At 61.1% G+C, this 20,025-nt stretch overlaps 2 protein-coding genes across 4 annotated transcripts; one reads left to right on the top strand and one right to left on the bottom strand.

The window, feature by feature from the left end:
* Positions 1-3,957: 3,957 nt before the first annotated feature.
* On the bottom strand, positions 3,958-11,193 carry LGI3 (leucine rich repeat LGI family member 3). Of its 2 annotated transcripts, none has more exons than XM_051836768.2 (8): positions 10,852-11,193; positions 10,081-10,152; positions 9,369-9,440; positions 8,996-9,067; positions 8,832-8,918; positions 8,120-8,289; positions 7,769-7,933; positions 3,958-5,059 (listed from the first exon to the last, which is right to left on the bottom strand). In XM_051836768.2, exons 1-8 carry the CDS (start codon positions 11,055-11,057, stop codon positions 4,242-4,244), a joined length of 1,662 nt encoding a protein of 553 aa, XP_051692728.1. In that variant the 5' UTR covers positions 11,058-11,193; the 3' UTR covers positions 3,958-4,241. The 2 variants fall into 2 exon arrangements, with proteins under 2 accessions (XP_051692728.1, XP_008248103.2); XM_008249881.4 differs by having other exon boundaries at positions 8,832-8,903.
* A 5,286-nt stretch (positions 11,194-16,479) lies between these two features.
* On the top strand, positions 16,480-19,531 carry SFTPC (surfactant protein C). 2 transcript variants are annotated; one of them, XM_008249865.4, is made up of 6 exons: positions 16,480-16,631; positions 17,933-18,091; positions 18,358-18,480; positions 18,690-18,791; positions 19,054-19,201; positions 19,335-19,531. In XM_008249865.4, the coding sequence occupies exons 1-5, from the start codon at positions 16,590-16,592 to the stop codon at positions 19,192-19,194; spliced, it is 567 nt and encodes a 188-aa protein (XP_008248087.3). In that variant the 5' UTR covers positions 16,480-16,589; the 3' UTR covers positions 19,195-19,201; positions 19,335-19,531.
* Positions 19,532-20,025: the final 494 nt, after the last annotated feature.

Raw genomic sequence — 20,025 nt, 5'->3', positions numbered from 1 at the left:
ATTAGCATCAATTTTATGGTGGTGCTGGGTGTGAGAGCCAGCAGTGAAACCGGCCCGGGACCCCCGCCCCCGCCCTGGAGGGACAAGAAAGGTGGGGGCGGCGGATCCCCTGGGGAAGGTGCCAGCCTCATGCATCTCCAGGTGTCCTGGGCGGGGGGGAGGCTGTGTCACTGGCCAAGGGCACCAGCTCCAGGACCTGGGGGTGGCTGTGCACAGGAGCCTTGAGCCTTCTCCCGCATGGCTGCCTTCTGGAACCTGCCCTTGACCTCAGCATCACAGGCCTGTCCTGACCCCCTCTGCTGAAGGCAGCTCACCTGTGTCCACCCGGAGCCCTCCCGGCTGCGACGGTGCCTCATACGAAGGCCCCCCGCTCTCCCTGCTGGTGCCCGCAGAAGTCTAAGGGGCTCAGCACGGAACAGCGTGAGGCTGGCTGCAGGGGACTGGGGACCGTCACCTCCTCCTGGGCAGTGGCGTGGCCTTTGCCCTTGAGCTGTTGACACAGTGGCTTGGTTCCACAGGGTTGCTAAGCAGCTCTCTGGACACAGGGATGAGCTCCAGGGCAGGTGACCAAGGCAGCCAGGCCCAAGCTGGGCGTGCAGAGGTCAAGGGAGAGATGGAGCCTCCCAGCCACTGGAGGAGCTCCCGGTTTTCTCTCTCCCCGGGACAACACATGCCGCCGTGTCTGGGACACTCAGCCCACTGTCCCTGGCAACCTCTCTCGCACACAGGCCGGGAGCCTGTTAACCCTGCTTTTTTAAGATTTTATTTTTTATTCATTTTATTTGAGAGGTAGGGCTACAAATAGAGGGAGAGACAGAGAGAGAAGTCTTTCATCAGCCAGTTCACTCTCCAGAAGGCTATAATGGCCAGAGCTGGGCCAGTCCGAAGCCAGGAGCCAGGAACTTCTTCCAGGTTCCCCACATGGGTGCAGGGGCCTAAGGACTTGGGCCATCTTCTACTGCTTTTCCCGGCCATAGCAGAGAGCTGGATCAGAAGTGGAGCAGCTGGGATTTGAACCGGCACCAGTATGGGTTCCGGTCTGCAGGCAGAGGCTTAGCCCACTACGCCACAGTGCAGGCGTTCCCAGGATGGGAAGACTGAGGGGTGCCTGCGAAGCCGAGAGCACACGAGCGAGGTAGAAGGAGGCAGCGACCCAGAGCAGACACCCGCTCACGAGGAGTGGTTTGGGGCAGGCTGGCTGGCATCTGAGGCCAGAGAGGACGTAAAGCTCGCAGGCTCTGAGACTGGGGAGGGACGAGGAGCCCCTGCCCGCAGCTGGCCACTCCTCTGTCCACTCCCACAAAGCTGCCCTCTCTGTGTGCCTCTGCACCTCCTAGCTTCCCATGGACCAATAGGAGTCACATTACGTGCCAGGCACACTATTCTAAGGGGCTCCCATATATGGATATATATTCAACGCCCTTAAATCTCGTGATGAATGATGCTGTCCAGTAGATCCCATGATTATACCCATCTCGTAGGTGGAGAAACTGAGACCCACATAGGCTAAGTGTCAGGAGCTAGTGAGCTGGTAGAATCAGGACTCCAGAAAATGGGTTTTGTTATCTGCTTTGCATAAGGGCTGACCTGCCTTGAGATCTCACATGAAGTGAAGGGGCCAAGCCTAAGTCCACATGCTCACAAGCTAGACCCCAGAGCGCAGCGTGACAGCCACTGCACAGCATGTGAACAGAGTGACCCCCGGGCTGTCACCTCGAGTCTCCTTCCCCTGTGCAGCACTGCTCACAGGTGCTTGCCACATGGCAAATGACACCTGAAAATGGAAAGGGTCCCTGGGGGCCCAGAGAGGGAAAGTGACCTGCCCCAGGTCACCCAGCGGGGCACCCCTGCCTGAGGGGTTATCATTTCCCCATCCTGTCACTGGCTCAGCTTTCCACGTGCTCAAGTCCTTGGGTGGAGAGGGAGGGACCGTGCAACAATGCCCCTGTTTTGCCAGACAATGCCTGTGTGCTTTTCCCAAGACCTCCGCTACTCACACGCAGATCTTAGAAAATGTTTGTGGGAAAATGGAATTAAATGATACATCTATTTGGATGCATGCAAAATGTGAAATGCATGCACAGTTTTCTCATATGTATTTCCCATGAAAAGATGGCTCGTAGGCTGGATTCCCATGACAGCCCGCATCTGACTCCTCCCTCCCTCCCCTTTTATCCCCAGCTGTCTTAACCTCCATCGTCGTTGGAGATGGTAAGGGGCCCTGGACGCATACAGTGGGACATTAATGCTGGGCAGAGGGGCGTGGACTTGTTGCAGAACAAGGGTGCGGAGGCGGGTTCCTGGGCTGGGGGTGGTGTAATGGAAAGATGTTTTACAGCCACACGAGAAGGGCGTGAGAAGCAGGTTGGCGGGATGACATCCAAGGAGGCCTGAGACAATGAGTGGCGAGGGAGGGTTTGGACAAAGCTTGTGGCAGAGAAGGGACAGAGAACAGCACCCATGTGGAAATAGCGTTGGGATGCAGAATGGAGAGGGAGAATGGGGACAGGACCTGTGAAGCTGCCCCAGCTGGGCAGCCTGCAGAGGTGGGGGCGGGGGTGACAGGTGGGACCGCTGGGTTGGTCTTGGCCCCGCTGATGGACAGACTCAGGTAATGGGGCAGTCCCCAGGATCACGGGGTTGGGGGGGCAGTGAGTCAGCCCTAGGTGGTGAAGACGAGTCACCCTGGCTCAGCACCCGAGTGTCATCACCATGAACTCCTGACCCGAGCGCCAGCCAGCCTTGGGGCTACCCACTGCTCCCCCCGAGGGAAAGGGGCCAGGAGGAGTAGGAGGGTCTGGAAGTCATACGGCCCCTTCTGTGCAGCCACCCTGCTCCGTCCTTAACGAGACACCTTGATGACACCTGAGAGCCAGGAAGGGGGTGGAGCTTTTTATTTGAAGCAGGTGAGTCACAGCATTGCCCCCCCCCCAAGTGGCCCGGGATACCCTTGCACACGGAGCCCCACACAATCTGGGCACCAGGGAGGGAGGTGCCCCTGCTGCTCCCGCCTCTCATCCCAGGGCAGTGCGCCCCAGCGCTCAGCAGGGGGCAGCAGACGCTGGGCTCCCACCTGCGCCTTCCACAGGCTCCTGGCAGGCGGCTCAGGCTCAGCCTTCCTGGAGAGGCAGTGCCCCCGGGTGCGCCTCTGGGCTGGAAGGGAGCTGGGGCCCCCAAGGTGTTCTCCAGCCATACTCCCCTCCTGCACCTGCACAGGTGGCTCAGGTGCGTGCTGGTTCCCTGACTCTTCCAGGTGTGTGTAACCACAGCCCAGGGGTCCACGTCCCAGGGGGTAGTCGGAGCCCAAGGAGGCGACAGTGACAGGAGGAGAAACAGGCTTCGTCTGGATGGAGTTGGATCCACGGTGGGCTGGGGCTCAGGGTCAGGGGAACCTCCAGGGAGAACAGGGAGACACAGCTGGGGAGAAGCGGGGCTGTGCTACATCTATTACTATTATTGCTTTGGGCCAGGGGGCTTTGCTCCCAGGAGGCCGGGCTGGCACCGCCCTTGCCATCCCGAGTAGTAGCAGAGGAGGCACGCTGAGGGGTGGGCGAGGAGGAGCGAGGGGCACCGTGGGCCCCCCTGCAGGAAGAGGCAAGGTGATGCGGCGGGGAGCCCGGGCGGCAGCGGCAGTTCTGCGCATGTGCACACACCCCTCAATGCGCAGTGACTCGTGGAGATGGGAGTGGAGGACGCGCGTAGGAGTGCGAGACTGAGCCCGTCTGCCTTCTTCCGCAACCGAAGGCAGAAGGGGCAGCGCACAGCCAGGGTGCCTAGAAGCGCGACCGAGGAGGCTGGGGGGGCCTGCAACATGGAGGCTGAGCAGGTGAGACACCTGGAGCACCAATAGGAAAGCCCAGAGGGTCCGCAGGACGCACAGCAGAGCAGGAGGGTGCCGCTCAGGGTCCTCCGACCCAGCACCCCGCCCGCACCACTAACATCCTCGGGGGTGGGGGTGGGGGGAGGGGAGCGAGGGGACCCTGCGGATGTTGGGGGCCACAGGTGACCCCACCCGGAGCACGCAGTGCCCGGTGCATATACAAGTGTCATGCTGATTGCAGGATGATGAGCGCTGCCCCCCGGGGCCAGTCCACACGCCAGCCCGTGCGCGCCCAAGTGTGCGCACGTCAAAGGCACGGACACAGCTGCTAGCCCCATGTGTCTTCGCCTGGGTGCACCTGCCGCCCTCAGAGAGGCGCCCGCCCCGGGGTGGGGGGAAGCCCAAGTGGCCTCGGCACCTGCTAGGCACTGAGGTCCACCACCACGTGTCGGTACACCAGCGTCTGTCCCTTGAAGCTGGGGGCCAGGAGCAGCTGGGCGTCTCCAGCAGGCATGTAGCAGAAGGCCCGGGGGGCCTGCACGGCCAGCTCCTGGAATCGTACGAACTTCTGTCGCCCCTCGTCCCACTGGTAGATCTGGGTGAAAGAGAAGTCGCTGCCCAGCGCCAGGTAGCGGCGGCCACCCACCAGGAAGGGCTGTAGGGCCAGGGAGCCCCGGGAGGGTAGGGCCTGCACCTCGGAGAAGCGCGTGCCCTCCCAGCGCAGGATCTTGGAGTCGCCGATGTAGCGGCTCAGGCACAGGTAGCTCTCACGGCCCGCCCGGAAGTGCTTCACGGCCTGGGCGTCAGGCACCTGGGTCACTTCCCCCTGGGCCACAAACTGCTTCTGGGTGCGACTCCACTGGTAGATGACGGGCGCCTGGGAGCTGCTGGACACGATCAGCCGCGGCTTGCCCTCGCCATCCACGAACTCCAGGTCCGTGTCGCGGTGCCAGGGGTGCAGGGCCTGGTGGGAGTAGAAGCCGTTCTGGTGCCAGCGGTAGAGGCTGGTGGCGCCCGCCTTGGAGCTGTCGGCCACGGCGAAGTACCAGTCGCCATCGATGCGGAAGGCCTCCAGGTCGTTGGGCTTGCGCACACGTTGCGGGTCGATGTCCTGCAGCTTGCTGAAGCGCGTGGTGTTGGGATCCCAGTGGTAAATGTAGGAGCCGCCGAACAGCTGGGCCACGACCACGTACAGCTGGCCGTCCACCACCATGGGCTTGCAGTGCACGGCCGAGGGGGCTGCCGGGACGGAGGCAGGTGGCCAGGCCGCGGCGGGGGGGGGGGGTCAGACTGGCCGCCAGCTGCCCTCCCTCCCACCCCGCATCCCACCCGCTCACAGAAGCACATAGGTCCCCTCCAGCACCGGGCTCTGCACCCACCCTGATCTCCACCCCTGAGCACTCCGTGACCCTGTCTCACGGTGAGTCAGCAGTTTCAGCATCACCCTGGCTCTGCCCCTGCCCCAGGACGCAATGGGAAGAGCCCAGGTCAGTGTCCCTGGACAGTGACCCACTGCTGAATCCTGCTGCCAGCCACTGGATCTTCAGTGTGGGCAGCCACCGTACTCTCGGCAAGTGTTACCTCTGCTCATCACACTGAAAGGGACCCTGCTAATTTTATTTTGTTTTAAAAATGTTTTTTAAATTTATTTTATTTGAGGGGCCAGCGCTGTGGTGTAGTGGGTAAAGCCCCAACCTGCAGTGCTGGCATCACATATGGGTGCCGGTTTGAGTCCCGGCTACTCCTCTTCTGCCCCAGCTCTCTGCTATGGCCTGGGAAAGCAGTAGAAGGCGGCCCAAAGCCTTGGGCCCCTGCACCCATGTGGGAGACCTGGAAGAAGCTCCTGGCTCCTGGCTTCGGATCAGCTCAGCTCTGGCTGTTGCAGTCATTCGGAGAGTGAACCAGCTGAATGGAAGACCTCTCTCTCTCTCTCTCTCTGGCTCTACCTCTCTCTGTAACTCTTTCAAATAAATAAAATAATTATAAAAAGTGTTTTATTTGACAGTGATGAGGACAGAGTGAGAGCTCCGTGCACCAGCTCATTCCCCACATGACCGCAATGGAGCCGGAAGCTCAATGCAGACAGGGACCCGCGTGCTTGAACCACCATCCCCTGCTGCCTCCTGTGGTCTGCACCAGCAGGAAGCTGGCACGGGAGCAGAGCCACCCTCGGACTCAGACTCTCCAATACGGGAAGCTGGGTGTCCCAAGTGCCTATCCCTATTATTTGTCCATTTAGCCTGGCCCAAGCTAGCCTGCCAGCAGGTGACCAAGCGGGGGGGGGGGGGGGATTGGAGCACACCCGCAGGTGGATGAGGCTCAGGGACACCCCAGGCACAGGAGTGCATGAAGACCTTTCCCCAGAGTTCCGACTCCCAGAAGCACCTTGCTGTACAAGAATGTACACAAAGAGCCCTCAGAAAGTTCCTGAAAATGGGGTTCAAGAGGTTTATTTTGGTGCAAACAGTTGTTGAAATCCACAAACAGTTTATTTTCACAATATGCATTTTCCACAACCTTTTAAAGACCCCTTTTTAGACCTGGATTTCAAACATTTTTTTTGCACAAAAATAAGCTTATCTTTAAAAAAATTTTTTTTTGACAGAGATAGACAGAGAGAGAGAGAGAGAGAGAGAGAGAGAGAAAGGTCTTCCTTCCATTTGTTCACCCCCCAAATGGCCCCTATGGCTGGCACTGTGTCGTTTCAAAGCCAGGAGCCAGGTGCTTCCTCTTGGTCTCCCACGTGGGTGCAGGGCCCAAGCACTTGGGCCATCCTCCACTGCACTCCTGGGCCACAGCAGAGAGCTGGACTGGAAGAGGGGCAACCAGGACAGAATCCGGCGCCCTAACCGGGACTAGAACCCGGGGTGCCGGTGCTGCAGGCGGAGGATTAGCCTATTGAGCCGCGGCACTGGCCGGGGAAGGTTTTCTATGCTGAAGTCAAATTCTCTAATACGTCAGGGCAATGCAAGCTTTCTATTTCGTCGTGGGTCAGCTCACTCCTCTCTCAATCTCTCCCCCATCCCCACTGTGCCTGCTGCTCCGGCAGGAAGTGTTCTAAAACAGGGACGAGGGCCAAGGTGCTGTGGTGGGTTGAGCATCTGCCCGCATCCCATAGGAGCAACAGTTCAAGTTGAAGTTCCGGCTGCTCCATTTCCAATCCAGCTCCTGGTTAATGCACCTCGGACAGCATCGGAAGATGGCCCAAGTGCTTGGGCCCCTGCCACCCACGTGGGAGACCTGGATGGAGTTCCAGGCTTTAGGCTTTGGTCATTTGGTGAGTGAACCAGCAGATGGAAATATCTTTCTCTGTCCCTCCCTCTGTTTCTGTAACTCTGCCTTTCAAAAAAATAAATATATATTTTTTAAAAACTGTAGACCACAATAGTTGATGTACTCATCAGTCCCTGGTCTCATTTGTATTCCACACCCAGAATCTCATGCTGTGGCCCCTGGGCTGCATATGGCTCATGCACACTCATGCATGTGCACACACACCCCCACACGGTCGCACACCTCCTGACTCTGTGTGCACGCCACATCCTTTCTCCTTATTCTCTTCTAGCTGGGTCTCCCTCAGCCCTCACGACTATAGCCACTCCCGTCTCCTCCTGAATTTCCCTGGCTATTTAAACCAGAACCTGCGCATCACCTCTGACTCTCCCCTCTCCCCTCTCCCTTAGGATTCCGCACTTCAGCTTAGGTACCCCTTCCACCAGGAAGCCTTCCCTGATGGCCCTGGGTAGGCCCCCACCTCGTGCTACATCCATGCCTCCCCCTAGCTGCTGTCTGTTGGGTCATCCGTGTAGACTAGAAAGTTCCTGTGGGCGGGGGTGCAGCTCCTCTCCTCTACCCCTCTGCCCCATACGAACTCAACAGGGTTGAACAATGGTGCCCACTCCCCCACGCCCCCAGCTAGGCCAACGCAGCCGCGTGAGACTCAGGTACCTGGGATCCTGTCGTAGCCTCGGAGCTGCCGCTCGACGTAGTCCCATTTCAGGATGGCGCAGGCACTGGCGCCGGGCTGGGCCAGGGCCAGATAGAGATCACTGGCGTAGAGGAAGGGCTCGGCCGAGACGGCTGGGAAGGACAGGGTCTGGTACAGCACGAAATCTGCGGGACCAGAGGTGAGTCGGCAGGTGCAGCTCGGGACCAGGGGCGGGGAGGGAGGGAGGAGCCTGCTGGGCGGGGCAGGTTGCCTGGCTGAGGCTGGGGCTTTCCAGAGGGGCTGGGCAGCGCCTGCAGAGTGGTGGGGGTGGGGAGTAACCTGGCCGATGCCCGAGGCAGGGCCCCTCCTACCCGTGGTGATGCAGTCAAACTCCCGCAGCGGCAGGTCCTGCACCTTGTGCTCCTGGAAGCGGGGTGGGCTGGCGCAGTAGATGGGGGCCACGGTGGTGTTGGTGTGCGCCAGCCACTCCACCAGCCACTTCACCTTGCAGTCGCAGTTGAGGGCGTTGCCTCGTAGGTCCCTGGATCGCGACACACACACACACACACACACACACACACACACACACACAGGGGCAGGCTCTCAGCCACTCTGCCCACCCTGGTCTCAGAAGCAGATTGGCGGAGGTGGCTCAGCAGGGGGAGGTTCCCCATGGGGGCGACACAGCCCGAAGCGTGAAGGCTTGGTCATAGACCTTTTGCAGTGCACAACCTGCATCCCTGTTCCTTCAAACCCCCCACCAACCGAGACTTTTATGTTCTCATATAAATAAGGATGATGATTCTGGCTATGCCATAGGACTCCAGTGTCAATTCAAATCAGACATAGCTTGAATGACCGTGAGTTTTTGCAATGCACACACACACAGTGTCTTGTGCATCTGGACCAGATCCATGGCTGTCTCGAACAACCCCAACCTAGAAGACAGCTGCCTATACCTAACCTGACCCCAACTTCTCTGTGGCCCCCCAAACCCAAGCCCTACCTTCTTTCCAAAGTCCTAGGGTTATCCCACTTCCGACTCCCACCCCCTCCCTCCAGACAACTGGACTCAGGCCTTACAAGTCACTCAGGATGTCCAGGGGCCGGAAGATGTCTCTGGGCAGTGTTTGCAAGTTGTTATTGGCCAGCGAGCTGCAAGAGAGACCCCTGGGTCACCCCAAAGTCGTGCCTGCAGCCTAGGCCACAGAGACAGGAGGCTTCGGTCTGCTGGGTGCGGTACTCACAGGTGTGTCAAGGACTTCAGCCCTCTGAAGGTGAACTTGGACAGCGCCCAGATGTCATTGTTCTCAATGAAGCTAAAGAAAAGGAGAACCTGCCTCAGGCCCCCCAGACGGGAATTCCCCCTGCATCCCAGCTTAGGGTGCGGCCTGTGTCCCTGACCATCATCTGGCTGCAGTGGGGTAGGGCATCAGCAGGCCCATGCAGGCAGGGGGGTGGACAGAATGACCCTCCGCTGGGGTCCTGCAGAGGGTTCGAGGGCTCTCACCTCCCATGGCCTCCCCAGCCTTCTCACTGCACCCCGGCTCTCAGCCCCCTCAGCCCACCCCGCCTGCCCCCTCCATCTTCCCATCACCCCTCTCTCTCCCTCCCACGCACAGGTACTGCAGGTGTGACAGTCCCGTGAAGGCGTTGTCTCCGATCAGCGTGAACTTGTTGGAGTTGAGTAACCTGGGGAGACAAAGGTAGGATCAGAGCTGCCAAGGGCACACCCCAGGCCCCAGCCTGCTGCCTCGCCCCACCAGAGCCTGGCTGACCCCCTGCAGTGGGAGTGGGGACCCCTGAGGCCCTGAGCAGCAAGATCAGCCAAGACCCCCCTCCCCGCCCAGGGTCCTTGTTTGCTCCTAAAAATAATCGAGCAGGCATCTCTGGCGCCTCCTGTGTCCCCACCCTCACCCTGACCCAGGCCAGCAGCTCCTGCCCTCCCTCCCTCTCTGCTCCCTGCTCCTTCTTCAAGTCGTGGTCCCTGGGCTGGCCTGTCTCTAAGATGCCCCCTTTGCCGCCCAGTGTCCCCTCTGGTGGTGGCCCAAGCTATCACCCCCGATTCCCTTGAGAGTTCAGAGAGGCCCTGTCCCGCCCTGCACAGCCCCTTCTGGGCTCAGGCACGCGGTTCACCCCTCTCCTCTCCCACTCTGCCCGACCCCTCCTCCTGACTGCAGGCTGCTCCGCCCTCTGGGGGGTACCCCTATCCAGGCAAAAGCAGGGGCCACCTGCACCTCCGTTTCCATTCCCTCTGCTCTTCCTCTCCCTGGCTCTTTCCCGCCTCCCTGCCCCACCCGCCCTGGCTTCCTCGGCACGGCTCAGTGCATACAAGAACTGCAGCAAAGGCAGGTGCGAGAAGGCTCCGTCCTGGATCTCGGAGAAGGCGGCGTTCACCAGGGTCCTGCAGGGGACACGCGTCGGTACTGGAGGGGGGTGGTCTGCAGGGACTGGGCGGGGCTGAGGGCAGGGGCTGCTGGCCTCCACTTCCCCTTTCTCTGCCCCCCACCCTCCACTGCCCTCCCAGCAGCAGCAGCCCCCGGGCCTCTCAGCTCAAGGAAGTCTCCATCACCCGCACTTTCGTCACCGTGCAAAGTGCCGTGTGCTGCCAAGGGGTGGGGGAGGGCTCCTCTGGTCCCTCCGGCAAGCGTGGGGGGCCCTGGAGCAGCCTGCTGCAAGTGGCAGGCTGGCCTGGCCGGGTGCACAGCGGCTGGCCGGTGCCAGGCTACTTCCCACCCCTCCCCCCCACCCCACCCACTGCCGCCCTCCCAGCTCCAACAAGGGGCCTTTCTGCCCTTGGAGTGACATCACAGGCAGGGCCCCACAGGCTCCTGTAAACACCCCAGCATCAGCACCACGCACAGTAGGTCTCGTTGATGCGGATGGTGGTGATGGGACTTGGTGGGACCCCTGCCGTGGCCACTGCTCCCGCCCGCCGACCGCAGAAACCCCTGCCAGGCATCTGCAACCTCCCCCCCAAGAACTCCCACCCTCGCCCGGCCCCGGGAGTCCCCCTGGTGCCCAGACTCTGAAGAGAGAGCAGGGCTTCTGGCCTTACTCCCCAACCCCCACCCCTACCCCTCCAGGCCAAGGGGACACTCACAGGGAGATGACCTCGGAGGGCAGGCTCCTGGGAACTGCCTTTGAGTCCACACAGAAGGCGGTGTCCCGGGTGCAGGAGCAGCTAGGCGGGCAGGGGGGCGTCTTGGGGGGCCTCTTGGAACTGACTTGGAGCATTAGGTAGAAGCCCAGCACCGACAGCGCCAGCAGCCCCGGCGCGGGGCCCCAGCGGGCCCGCAGCCCCGCCATGCCGCCTGCCTGCAAGCGCTCCCTCCGGCTCCCCGCGGGCAGGGCCACCCGCGCGGGCTGGCACCTCCGGGCCACCGGCAGCTGCCGCAGCTAGGGGCCGCCTGCCGGCTGGCGCAGAATGAACTCCGCCGACTGCGGTCCCCTCCCCTGCTCGCTCCCGCGCGCGGCTCGGGAGAGACGCGCGGAGCCCGGAGCTGCAGCCCAGGGCTGACCGGGCGGGTGGACGCGGACTGCGGCGCGGCGGCGGGGGCGCGCACGGGGGCGGAGGCGGCAGGCCCGGGGCCCGGGAGCCGTCGACGCACGGGGTGGTAGCGCTGCCGCCGCTATGTGCCCGTCTGAGCGAGCGATCTCCCGAGCCATGGGCTTGTGCCTGGCAGCCGGGGCGTCCGTGCGTGGTGCACGCGTGGGAGGCGTTCCTGTGCCCACGTGGGTTGGGCATGACTGTGCACACCTGGCCCTGCAGAACACACGCGCAGGGTCGCCAATGGACACTTGGGGCCCCTGGGGTGCACCTGCCCTGTGTATCCGTGGATGTGACCGGGGCATGTTGTGAGCGACACGTGTACACCCAGGTTGACTGGGGTGCGGGACCAGAAGCACGAGGGTGTACCCAGTCTGGCAGTGCTGACATGTGTATTCACGTGTTTCCACAGCTACCAGCAGAATGGGCCTTTGTGTCTGCCCAGCTGAGAGAGGGATGCAGCCAGTGGGGCAGAGGTGGAATCTGCGGAATTCTGGGACATTTCTCACCACACAGCTGCTGCCTGTTGGGGCTAGGGAGGGCCTTGGCTCCTTTCCAGTCCAACCCGGGCTTAACAAATGCAGAAACTGGGAATGTGGGGAAGAGGAGTGGAGCAGGGCTTGGTGACGACCCCCACCCCCCACCCCTGCCGTGCTGTGTGCTCTGCCTAGGTACTTACCGCTGTCAGCCTCCACAGGGAGGAGGTGTGAACCCTTTGCCCAGGTAAGAGAGGGGAGGTCCCAGCACCAGGACCTGAAAGTGACTGTGATGAGTCAAGCTCACAGCCATGCTCGGGTCTTCCAAGCGGGTCCCTGGGAGACCAGGGGTCCCCGAGATATTTTCGGGCAGCCTCTGAGCTCAAACGATTTTCCTAAATCAATGTGACGAGGTTGTTTGTCCTTGTCACTTGGCGGGCCCTCTGGAAGTCCCCTGGAATGTTCCAGAAGCTACAGGGTGAGTCTTCTGTTCAGTCTGAAATGAAAAGTGATTTGCAAGAGTGTCAAACAATCCACTCCTCACATTTCCTTGTTTTGCTTTGTAAAAAATAAGTTCTTTTCCTTTATAAGCGGGTGTGACTTATGTTCTAATCCAGACAGGATGGGTTTATTGATATTTTCAGCAAATATTAAAGTGGTCAATAACACCAGCTAGAACCCACATAGAAGGAGCCTCAATACTTTTTAAGGGTGCTAAGGGGTCCTGGAACCAAAGCCTTTGAGGACTACTGCTCCTTGTTATGTCACCTCCCAGGGGAGGAGGTGACTGGGCCGGGGGGCTCAGAGGTGCGGGGCGAGGGGGCCCTGGGGGGCAGCTTCCTGCGTGTCCAGTGCGTGCCCTTTCCCCATTAGTCCAGGGCCTGGAGTCTGCCGGCTCATGCTGCGGCTCCAGCTGTCAGCAGCTTTTGCCAGCAGAGGGTTCACAGACCTGAGCTCAAGCCCACATTCTCCCAGGCAGGGATGCCCCTGCCCCTGCCCTGCCCTTTGATGCCCACTCGTCACTGCCTGTCCAGCTGCCTGTGCCGCCCTCCCCACGCCAGCCCCTGGGAAGCGAAGCAGTGGGGGAGGGGAGGGTGGCCGGGGCAGCTGAGCAACTGTCCCCACCGTCCCTGGCACGGCCCTGCCCAGCACACAAAGGAAAGAGTGAGAGCGTCTTACCCCGTTCCCTGCAGCTGAGGGGCCGGGGAGGAGGCCAGGGGAGGCACACACAGAAGGGGTGGCTACCATCACCCATGCTTCCTGGGGGAACCCAGGCGGGCAAAAGGTGGGGAGTCCAGGGCCCATGCTTAGCCGGGAAGGGGGGCTTTGGGAGATGAGATAGATGATGGAGATGATAAGCACAATGCCAACTGGAGTGGCGCGCCCGTGATGTCGCTGGTGTGGATGGGACAGGCAGCACTGGTCCCATTTCACAGATGAACACACTAAGGCCTTGAGAAGCGGGGTGACTTGTTCTGGGTCAGCAGAAGCATCAAGACCGCCAGGTACTGAAGGCGGGAGGCATGGCGGATCCAGCAGGAGTCCTGTCGCTGCGCCTCGAGAAGTGTGTGCCATGTGCATGCTCCCGGCGCTGTGGCAGGTTCCCGGGAGCCCAGGGCCAGCGTGCAGCCTTCCTTCCCGGGGCGGGGAGACAGGGCCCCCCAGGCCCCATGGAGCCGACGAACAGCGGCGTGTGTGCAGGGTTTCAGAGAAAGGTCACTGCGGCCAAGGTGTGGGCACAGAGCCACAGGTGAGTTCAGAGAGAGGTACTGGGGCTGGCTTCAGTCAGGGCCAGGAGATGAGAAGACTGTAACAGGGGCCGGTCTGGGGGTACCCTAGAGGGCCTCCCTCCCTCCCTCCTCCATGGCTCCCAAGACCCAGACCAGGTTGGTGCCAGCATCCAGACTTCATTTGTGAAACTTGAAGGCAACAGTGAGGGTTTTTTTTTTTTTTTTTTTAGAGCTTTATTTATTTATTTGAAAGGTGAAGTTACACACACAGAGAGACAGAGAGAGAAAGACAAAGAGAGAGACAGACAGAAATCAATCTTCGATCTGCTGGTTCACTCTCCAAATGGCTGCAATGGCCAAGACTAGACCAGGCCAAAGCCAAGAGCAAGGAGCTACATCTAGGTCTTGGACTTGGACCACCATCCTCTGCTACTTTCCCAGGTACATTAGCAGGGAGCGGGATTGGAAGTGTAGCAGCCAGGACTTGAACCAGTACCCATAAGGGATGCTGGCTCTGCAGATGGCAGCTTTACCCACTATGCCACAGTGCTGGCCCCCAGGGAGTGCTTTTAAAAAGCCATGAAGGAGCCAGTGTTTGGCCCAGAGTTAACAAGCTGCTTGGCATGCCTGTGTCCCTTATCTGAAAGCATGGGTTTGAGTCCCAGCTACTCTGCTTTTGATCCAGCCTCCTGCTAACATGCTCCCTGGGAGGCAGCAAGTGATGGCTCGAGTCCTTGAGTCCCCAACACCCACATGGAAAACCCAGCTTGATTCTGAGTTCCCAACTTTGGCCTTGTCCAGCCCCAGCTGCTATGTGCGCTTTTGGGAACAGTGAATTGGTGGATGGAAGATCTTTGTCTTTCTCTGCTTTACAAATAGCATGAAAATAAAATGTAACAAAATGGAGCATCTTCAAAAAGAAAAACAAAATTTTAATTTTTAAAAAAGATTTATTTACTTATTTGAAAGGCAGAGTTACAGAGAGGCAGAGAGGAGAGAGAGGTCTTCCATTCGCTGTTTCACTCCCCCAAATGTCCACAACTGGAGCTGGGCTGATCTGAAGCCAGGAACTTGGAGCTTCTTGGGCCATCCACTACTGCTTTCCCAGGCTCATTAGCAGGGAGCTGGATGGGAAGTGGAGCAGCTGGGACTTGAACTGGCGCCCATATGGGATGCTGGCACTGCAGACAGTGGCTCTACCCACTATGCCATAGCACCAGTCCCCAGAAAGAAAGAGTTTAAAATAGCCATGAACCTTGTAAGAACCTCAGCCCAAGGATGGGTGGCCTGTGGGGGGTGGGAGGGGGGAGGTTGAGGACCCAGGAGAGAGCCGAGGCTTTCCAAGAAAATCAGTGACTTTGGCAGCCCTTTCTGATAACCCCCACTCAGAACAAGCCCCACAGCTGGATGATACGGCCCCCACAGGATGCCTGCAGGGACCCTTAGGTGCCTGCTGCTCCTGCTGGCTCTCTCCCTGGCAAGCTGCCCACCTGGCTCAGCCCCAGTACTCCTGAGTCAGCCATTGATCCCAGCGTTGCCAGGACAACCGGGCGGAGGGGGCTCTGGGGAGCAGGCAGGGGTGGGCACGGCCATTGGGCCGGCTCCTACATCTGACACCTGCACTCGGCTGAGGCTGAGCCGAGAGGAGGATGTTGGTCTCTTCCTGCTCCCTGTGCCCCCTCCTCCTCCTCTGTCCTCTCACCCATCGGGGGATCCTCTGTGGCTGCCGGAGGCTTTGGCAAATATTTAAAGGGGCGTTTGGGAGTGAGGAAGGCGGTGAGAGCAAACACTTCCTTTCCTCTCTCCTCCTGGGGCTGCTCAGGGGCCCTCAGAGCAGAGGTCGTGCTGTTGTGCAACCTGGAGAGGAGAGAGGGTCCTTGTGCCAGGGCTGGAGAGTGGGGAGGGTCCAGCTGGTGGCCTGAAGGCAGGGTCGTGGTGTGAGTGAGGCAGGGGACAGGGCTAGGAGTGATACGCTCAAGGAGAGGAGGCCGGGAGAGGGAGGTGCTGGGCTCTGAGTTGACACCCTCATGGCAGCTCCAAGGTGAAGGGGCTTCCCAGCTCACTTGGCTCCCAGAGGGAAGGGGAGCCCAGGCGGAAAGGTACCATCCCCCGCGAAGCCAGCGGCCGATCTGAGAGTGAGCCACGGCCACGGCTTTGGGGAAGGACGTAGGAGAGGGAGAATGGCGGCTGGGTTTGGGGTGGTGGTGACGAGGTCAGAAAGGGGACAGAGTGGGGTGAGTAGCCCTCTGGAATGCCCTTGGTACCAGAGAATATGAAATGCAGAGTGCAGCCGGATGTTGGCGATGATCGGCAGTGTGGAGCAAGCAGGCACAGCTAAGAACAGGGAGACTGGGAGGCGGCCAGTAACCACACCCAGCCCTGTGCAAGGCCGTCGGGGCTGAGGGAGCCGCGTCTGCCATCTAGCAAAGAGTGGAGCAGTGCACATGAGTAAGAGTTTTCCACTGGCGGGCACAGAGTTTCCAAACAGAAAAGAATGACTGGGGGCTAGCCTGAGGTCAGGCAGGCCACGTGTGAGGCGGAATGCATAGAGCGGGAATCCGGCCCTCCCAGAGAAGTGCACACCCAGGAGCCCTCCTGCGCCCCCACCCTAAATCCTTTCAGGGTCTGCTGATGTTGGCTCCTCCGCCCCCTACCCCGAACTCACCCCTAGAAATTCTGCTGGCAGGTGTGGCGGGCGGTCAGACCCTTGGCCGCCTGAGTGGTTCCGCCTGGCAGCAGAACAAGGGTTGCGAGGGCAGGTGCCAGCAAGACAGGCAGGCCGGCCAGGAGACACCCATGGTGAGCGCTGCCGATGGCCGAGGGGCAAGTTTGCTCGGCACACCCAGGCTCGCTGCCGTGCGGGAAGAGGGAGCTCACGTGCCAGGGCCAAGGGCCCTTGGGGGCACTTGTAGCTGGCTTATCAGGGCCTTGGCTCTGGAGGGCCAGGAACAAACAGGCTTCAAAGTCAAGGACTTGGCTGGCAGACAGGGGGCCCGGTCCTTCACCTCTGCCCTCTCTCCGCACGAGCACATATAAAGCCCTGGTCATACCCAGGAGGCGAGGAGAGGCGGGCACCTGTGGCAAGATGGACATGGGCAGCAAAGAGGCCTTGATGGAGAGCCCACCGGTGAGTGCATGGGAGCGCGCGTGTGTGCAGGTGTGTGTGGGACCCTGCCTCCTCCACCCTCCTAGTTAAGATGGGGACTCTTAAGGCCACTGAGACAGAGTCCCTGGGGGAGACAATAATTCCAGTATAAGGAGGTGACGGCCATCACAGGGACTGGTCAGTGGAGTGGGCCGGGAGGCCAGCGTCGTGGCACAGCAGGCTGAGGCATCACCTGCAACACCACCATCCCATATGGGCGCAGGTTCAAGTCTCGGCTGTTCCGCTTCTGATCCAGCTCCCTGCTAATGTGCCTGGGAGAGCAGTGGAGGATGGCCCGAGTACTTGTGTCCCTGCCACCCATGTGAGAGATCTGGATGGAGTTCCAGGCTTCTGGCTTTGGCCTGGATCAGCCCAGGGCCACTGGGGAATGAACCAATGGATGGGAGATCTCTATCTATCTATCAATCTGAAATTCTGCCTTTCAAACAAATAAATAAAGCATTAAACACAAATCTAAGGTCTCTTTTATTAAAAAAATGGAGAGGGTAGTGGAGGGAGGAGCCACTGAGTACTCAGGGGGTTGCACGAAGCTTCCAGAGAGAAGGCAGGTAGAGCCAGAAAATACAGAGGAGCTGTCCAGGTAGAGCAGGAGGGCTTTGCAGGAAGGTGGGGGAGTGTGGATGAAGGCACGGCAGTGTAGGCGAGCCTGGGCCATCTGTGGAACACAGGGTCTGGCTATGGCTGGGTGCCAGGGAATTCGGAGAAATAGCAGGAGACGAGCCCTGGCCAAACAGGCCACCCTGGGTCCCTGCACACGAGGCCTTGGGTTTGCTAGAATCCAGGTCACTTCTTCCAGGGAGCCTCCTCTGGTCGTCACAGCCCTCCCCTGCACATGGGTGGCATTGGCGTTGGCTGTCCATCCCTCTGGGTGCATGTGTGTGAGTGGGTGTGTGCACGTGTGGTGTTGGCTCTGAGTGTGTCTGTGTGAGCACGTGTGTGTGGCGTTGGCTGTCCATCCCTCTGGGTGCATGTGTGTGAGTGGGTGTGTGCACGTGTGGTGTTGGCTCTGAGTGTGTCTGTGTGAGCACGTGTGTGTGGCTTTGGCTGTCCATCCCTCTGGGTGCATGTGTGTGAGTGGGTGTGTGCACGTGTGGTGTTGGCTCTGAGTGTGTCTGTGTGAGCACGTGTGTGTGGCTTTGGCTGTCTATCCCTCTGAGTGTGTGTGTGTGCGTCTGTGTGGCTTTGGTGGTCCAACCTTCTGAGTGTGCGTGTGGCCGAGGTGTCCAGCTGGCACGGGTCTCACTGCTGCCCCCTGCCGGCAGGACTACTCAGCAGCTCCCCGGGGCCGCTTCGGCATCCCCTGCTGCCCAGTGCACCTCAAACGTCTTCTCATCGTGGTCGTCGTGGTGGTCCTCGTGGTCGTGGTGATTGTGGGGGCCCTGCTCATGGGGCTCCACATGAGCCAGAAACACACCGAGATGGTGAGCAGGCGCGGGGCTGGGGTGAGCAGCGGGTGGGTGAGGGTGGGGGCAAGCCGCCCCGGAGCTGGGTGGGCTGGGCCAGGGGAATGCCAGGGTGCAGTGTGGAGGGAGAGGGGCGGAGATGGGGGCGGGCCAACCTGGCCTGGGCTTCCACTCGGGCCCCTGAGCTCTCTCTGCAGAGAAAGAAACTGCATCTGGGTAAAGAGAGGGGAGGGGGCCATGGGCACTGGAGTGGGGGACAGGAGTGCCAGGAACATCTCCCCCAGGTCCTAGAGATGAGCATCGGGGCGCCGGAGGTCCAGCAGCGCCTGGCACTGAGCGAGTGGGCGGGCACCACGGCCACTTTCCCCATCGGCTCCACCGGCATTGTCACCTGCGACTACCAGCGGGTAGGCTGCCTGCACCCCTAGGGCCACAGGCTGTGCCGCTTCATCACATCCGCCTCTCCCCCCTCTCCCTGGGTGGGGGGTAGAGGGAAGGCCTGAAACCCAGATTCCAACAGGACTCCTGTGTCCAACCCAGGGGCTGGGTGAGCGCAGGGGTAGGCAGTGAGCGAGGCAGGGGGCCTCTCGACTGACCTGTAGCATGTCACACCCAGCTCCTGATCGCCTATAAGCCAGCCCCGGGAACCTGCTGCTACCTCATGAAGATGGCTCCAGACAGCATCCCCAGTCTGGAGGCTCTGGCTAGAAAATTCCAGGTGGGTGTGTGGGTGAGGGGTGGGGGCTGTCTGCCTCCCAGGCCACACTTGAGATGATGAAGGTACTTGTCACCTGTAAGGCATGCCCAAGTGAGTGCCCACCTCTCCATCCTCACCTGCACCTGCCTCCCCTACCTGTTCCCCCTCCTCCAAGTGCATGGCCTCAGCTGAGCCCACGCAGCCCTGCCTAAGGTCCCACCAATAAGGGCTCCAGGTGTGACAGGCTCTGGGTCCCCAGACTCCAAGTTGGTATTCTTCCCAGGCCAACCCTGCAGAGCCTCCCACTCAGCGGGGCCAGGACAAGGGGCCAGCCGCAGGCCCGGCGTCCTCCGGAGGAGAGCTGGCCTTCCTGGGCGCGGCCGTGAGCACCCTGTGTGGGGAGGTGCCTCTCATCTACATCTAGGACTCAGGTGAGCAGGTGGAGGAGGGCTTGGGCCACCGGCCACCTGCGGCGGACCAGGCGCTGGGGACCCAGCCAGGCTCACTCCCTCTCCCTCTCCATCGGGCACCAGACAGGACAACGTGCCTTTGCCTCTCACGCAGGGTCTGCGGAAGCCCCGAGGGGGTCAGGAGGGACCCGCCAGCAGAAGGGTCTTCCGCCAAGAGGCAGGACGCTGCGTCTGCCCGCACCTCCAGGGCCGGCCGTGGGCGACCGGAGCTGCGGGGAGAGGCAGCCCCCAGGGCCCAGGGGTGGGGGGACCCCCGCCACAGGAGAATAAAGCAAGCTGACTGAAAACAAAGCTCGGACTCGTGTCCTGCGACGCGCGCGCAGGCCGGCCGCCTCTGTCCCCGAGGGCTGGGGGACTGGGTGCGCCCCGGGGCGACGCAGAAGGGGCAGTGGGGCCGCGATCCGCGAGCCGTCCGCGGGCGCCAGGCGCCCCCAGGTGGAGCCTCCGGACGGACGGCGAGACCCGGGGAGGGCAGAGAGATGGCGAGCCCCACGGCCACCGACAGGAGGGAGCGCGCGGGTCCGGGAGCGGAGCGCAGGGCGCCGCGGCCGGAGGCGGCAGGGGGAGAGCGAGTGAGCGACCGGACAGCGTGTCCCGCCGGCCGGAGAGCTGCCGCTAGGGGGCCCCTGCCCGGAGCTGCCGCGCCGCGCGCCCCTCCCGGGCCCCGGACAGCCCCGAGCCCCCTCCGGGGCGGCGCGGCTCGTCGCCTTCCCCGCCCCCGGCTGGCGCGCCGCCCGGCCCGGCCCGGCCGCACAGTCCCGGCCCCGAGGCGGGCCAGGCTCGGG

This window comes from Oryctolagus cuniculus, chromosome 8 (assembly GCF_964237555.1).
Source record: "Oryctolagus cuniculus chromosome 8, mOryCun1.1, whole genome shotgun sequence".
In the NCBI taxonomy this organism is placed as follows: domain Eukaryota; kingdom Metazoa; phylum Chordata; class Mammalia; order Lagomorpha; family Leporidae; genus Oryctolagus; species Oryctolagus cuniculus.
Note: the sequence above shows the minus strand (reverse complement) of the source record. Positions and strands in the feature narration are given on the sequence as shown.

Bases quoted from the DNA above. Each gene is read 5' to 3' on its own strand.
- LGI3 (XM_051836768.2), bottom strand. From the start codon at position 11,057: ATGGCGGGGCTGCGGGCCCGCTGGGGCCCCGCGCCGGGGCTGCTGGCG. The intron at 9,068-9,368 runs GTGCGTGGGAGG...CCTTTTCTTTAG, and splicing joins CTGTCACACCTGCAGTACCT to CTTCATTGAGAACAATGACA. The intron at 5,060-7,768 runs GTACCTGAGTCT...CCGTCCCGGCAG, and splicing joins AGGCTACGACAGGATCCCAG to CCCCCTCGGCCGTGCACTGC.
- SFTPC (XM_008249865.4), top strand. From the start codon at position 16,590: ATGGACATGGGCAGCAAAGAGGCCTTGATGGAGAGCCCACCG. The intron at 18,092-18,357 runs GTGAGCAGGCGC...CATCTCCCCCAG, and splicing joins GCCAGAAACACACCGAGATG to GTCCTAGAGATGAGCATCGG. The intron at 18,792-19,053 runs GTGGGTGTGTGG...TATTCTTCCCAG, and splicing joins CTCTGGCTAGAAAATTCCAG to GCCAACCCTGCAGAGCCTCC.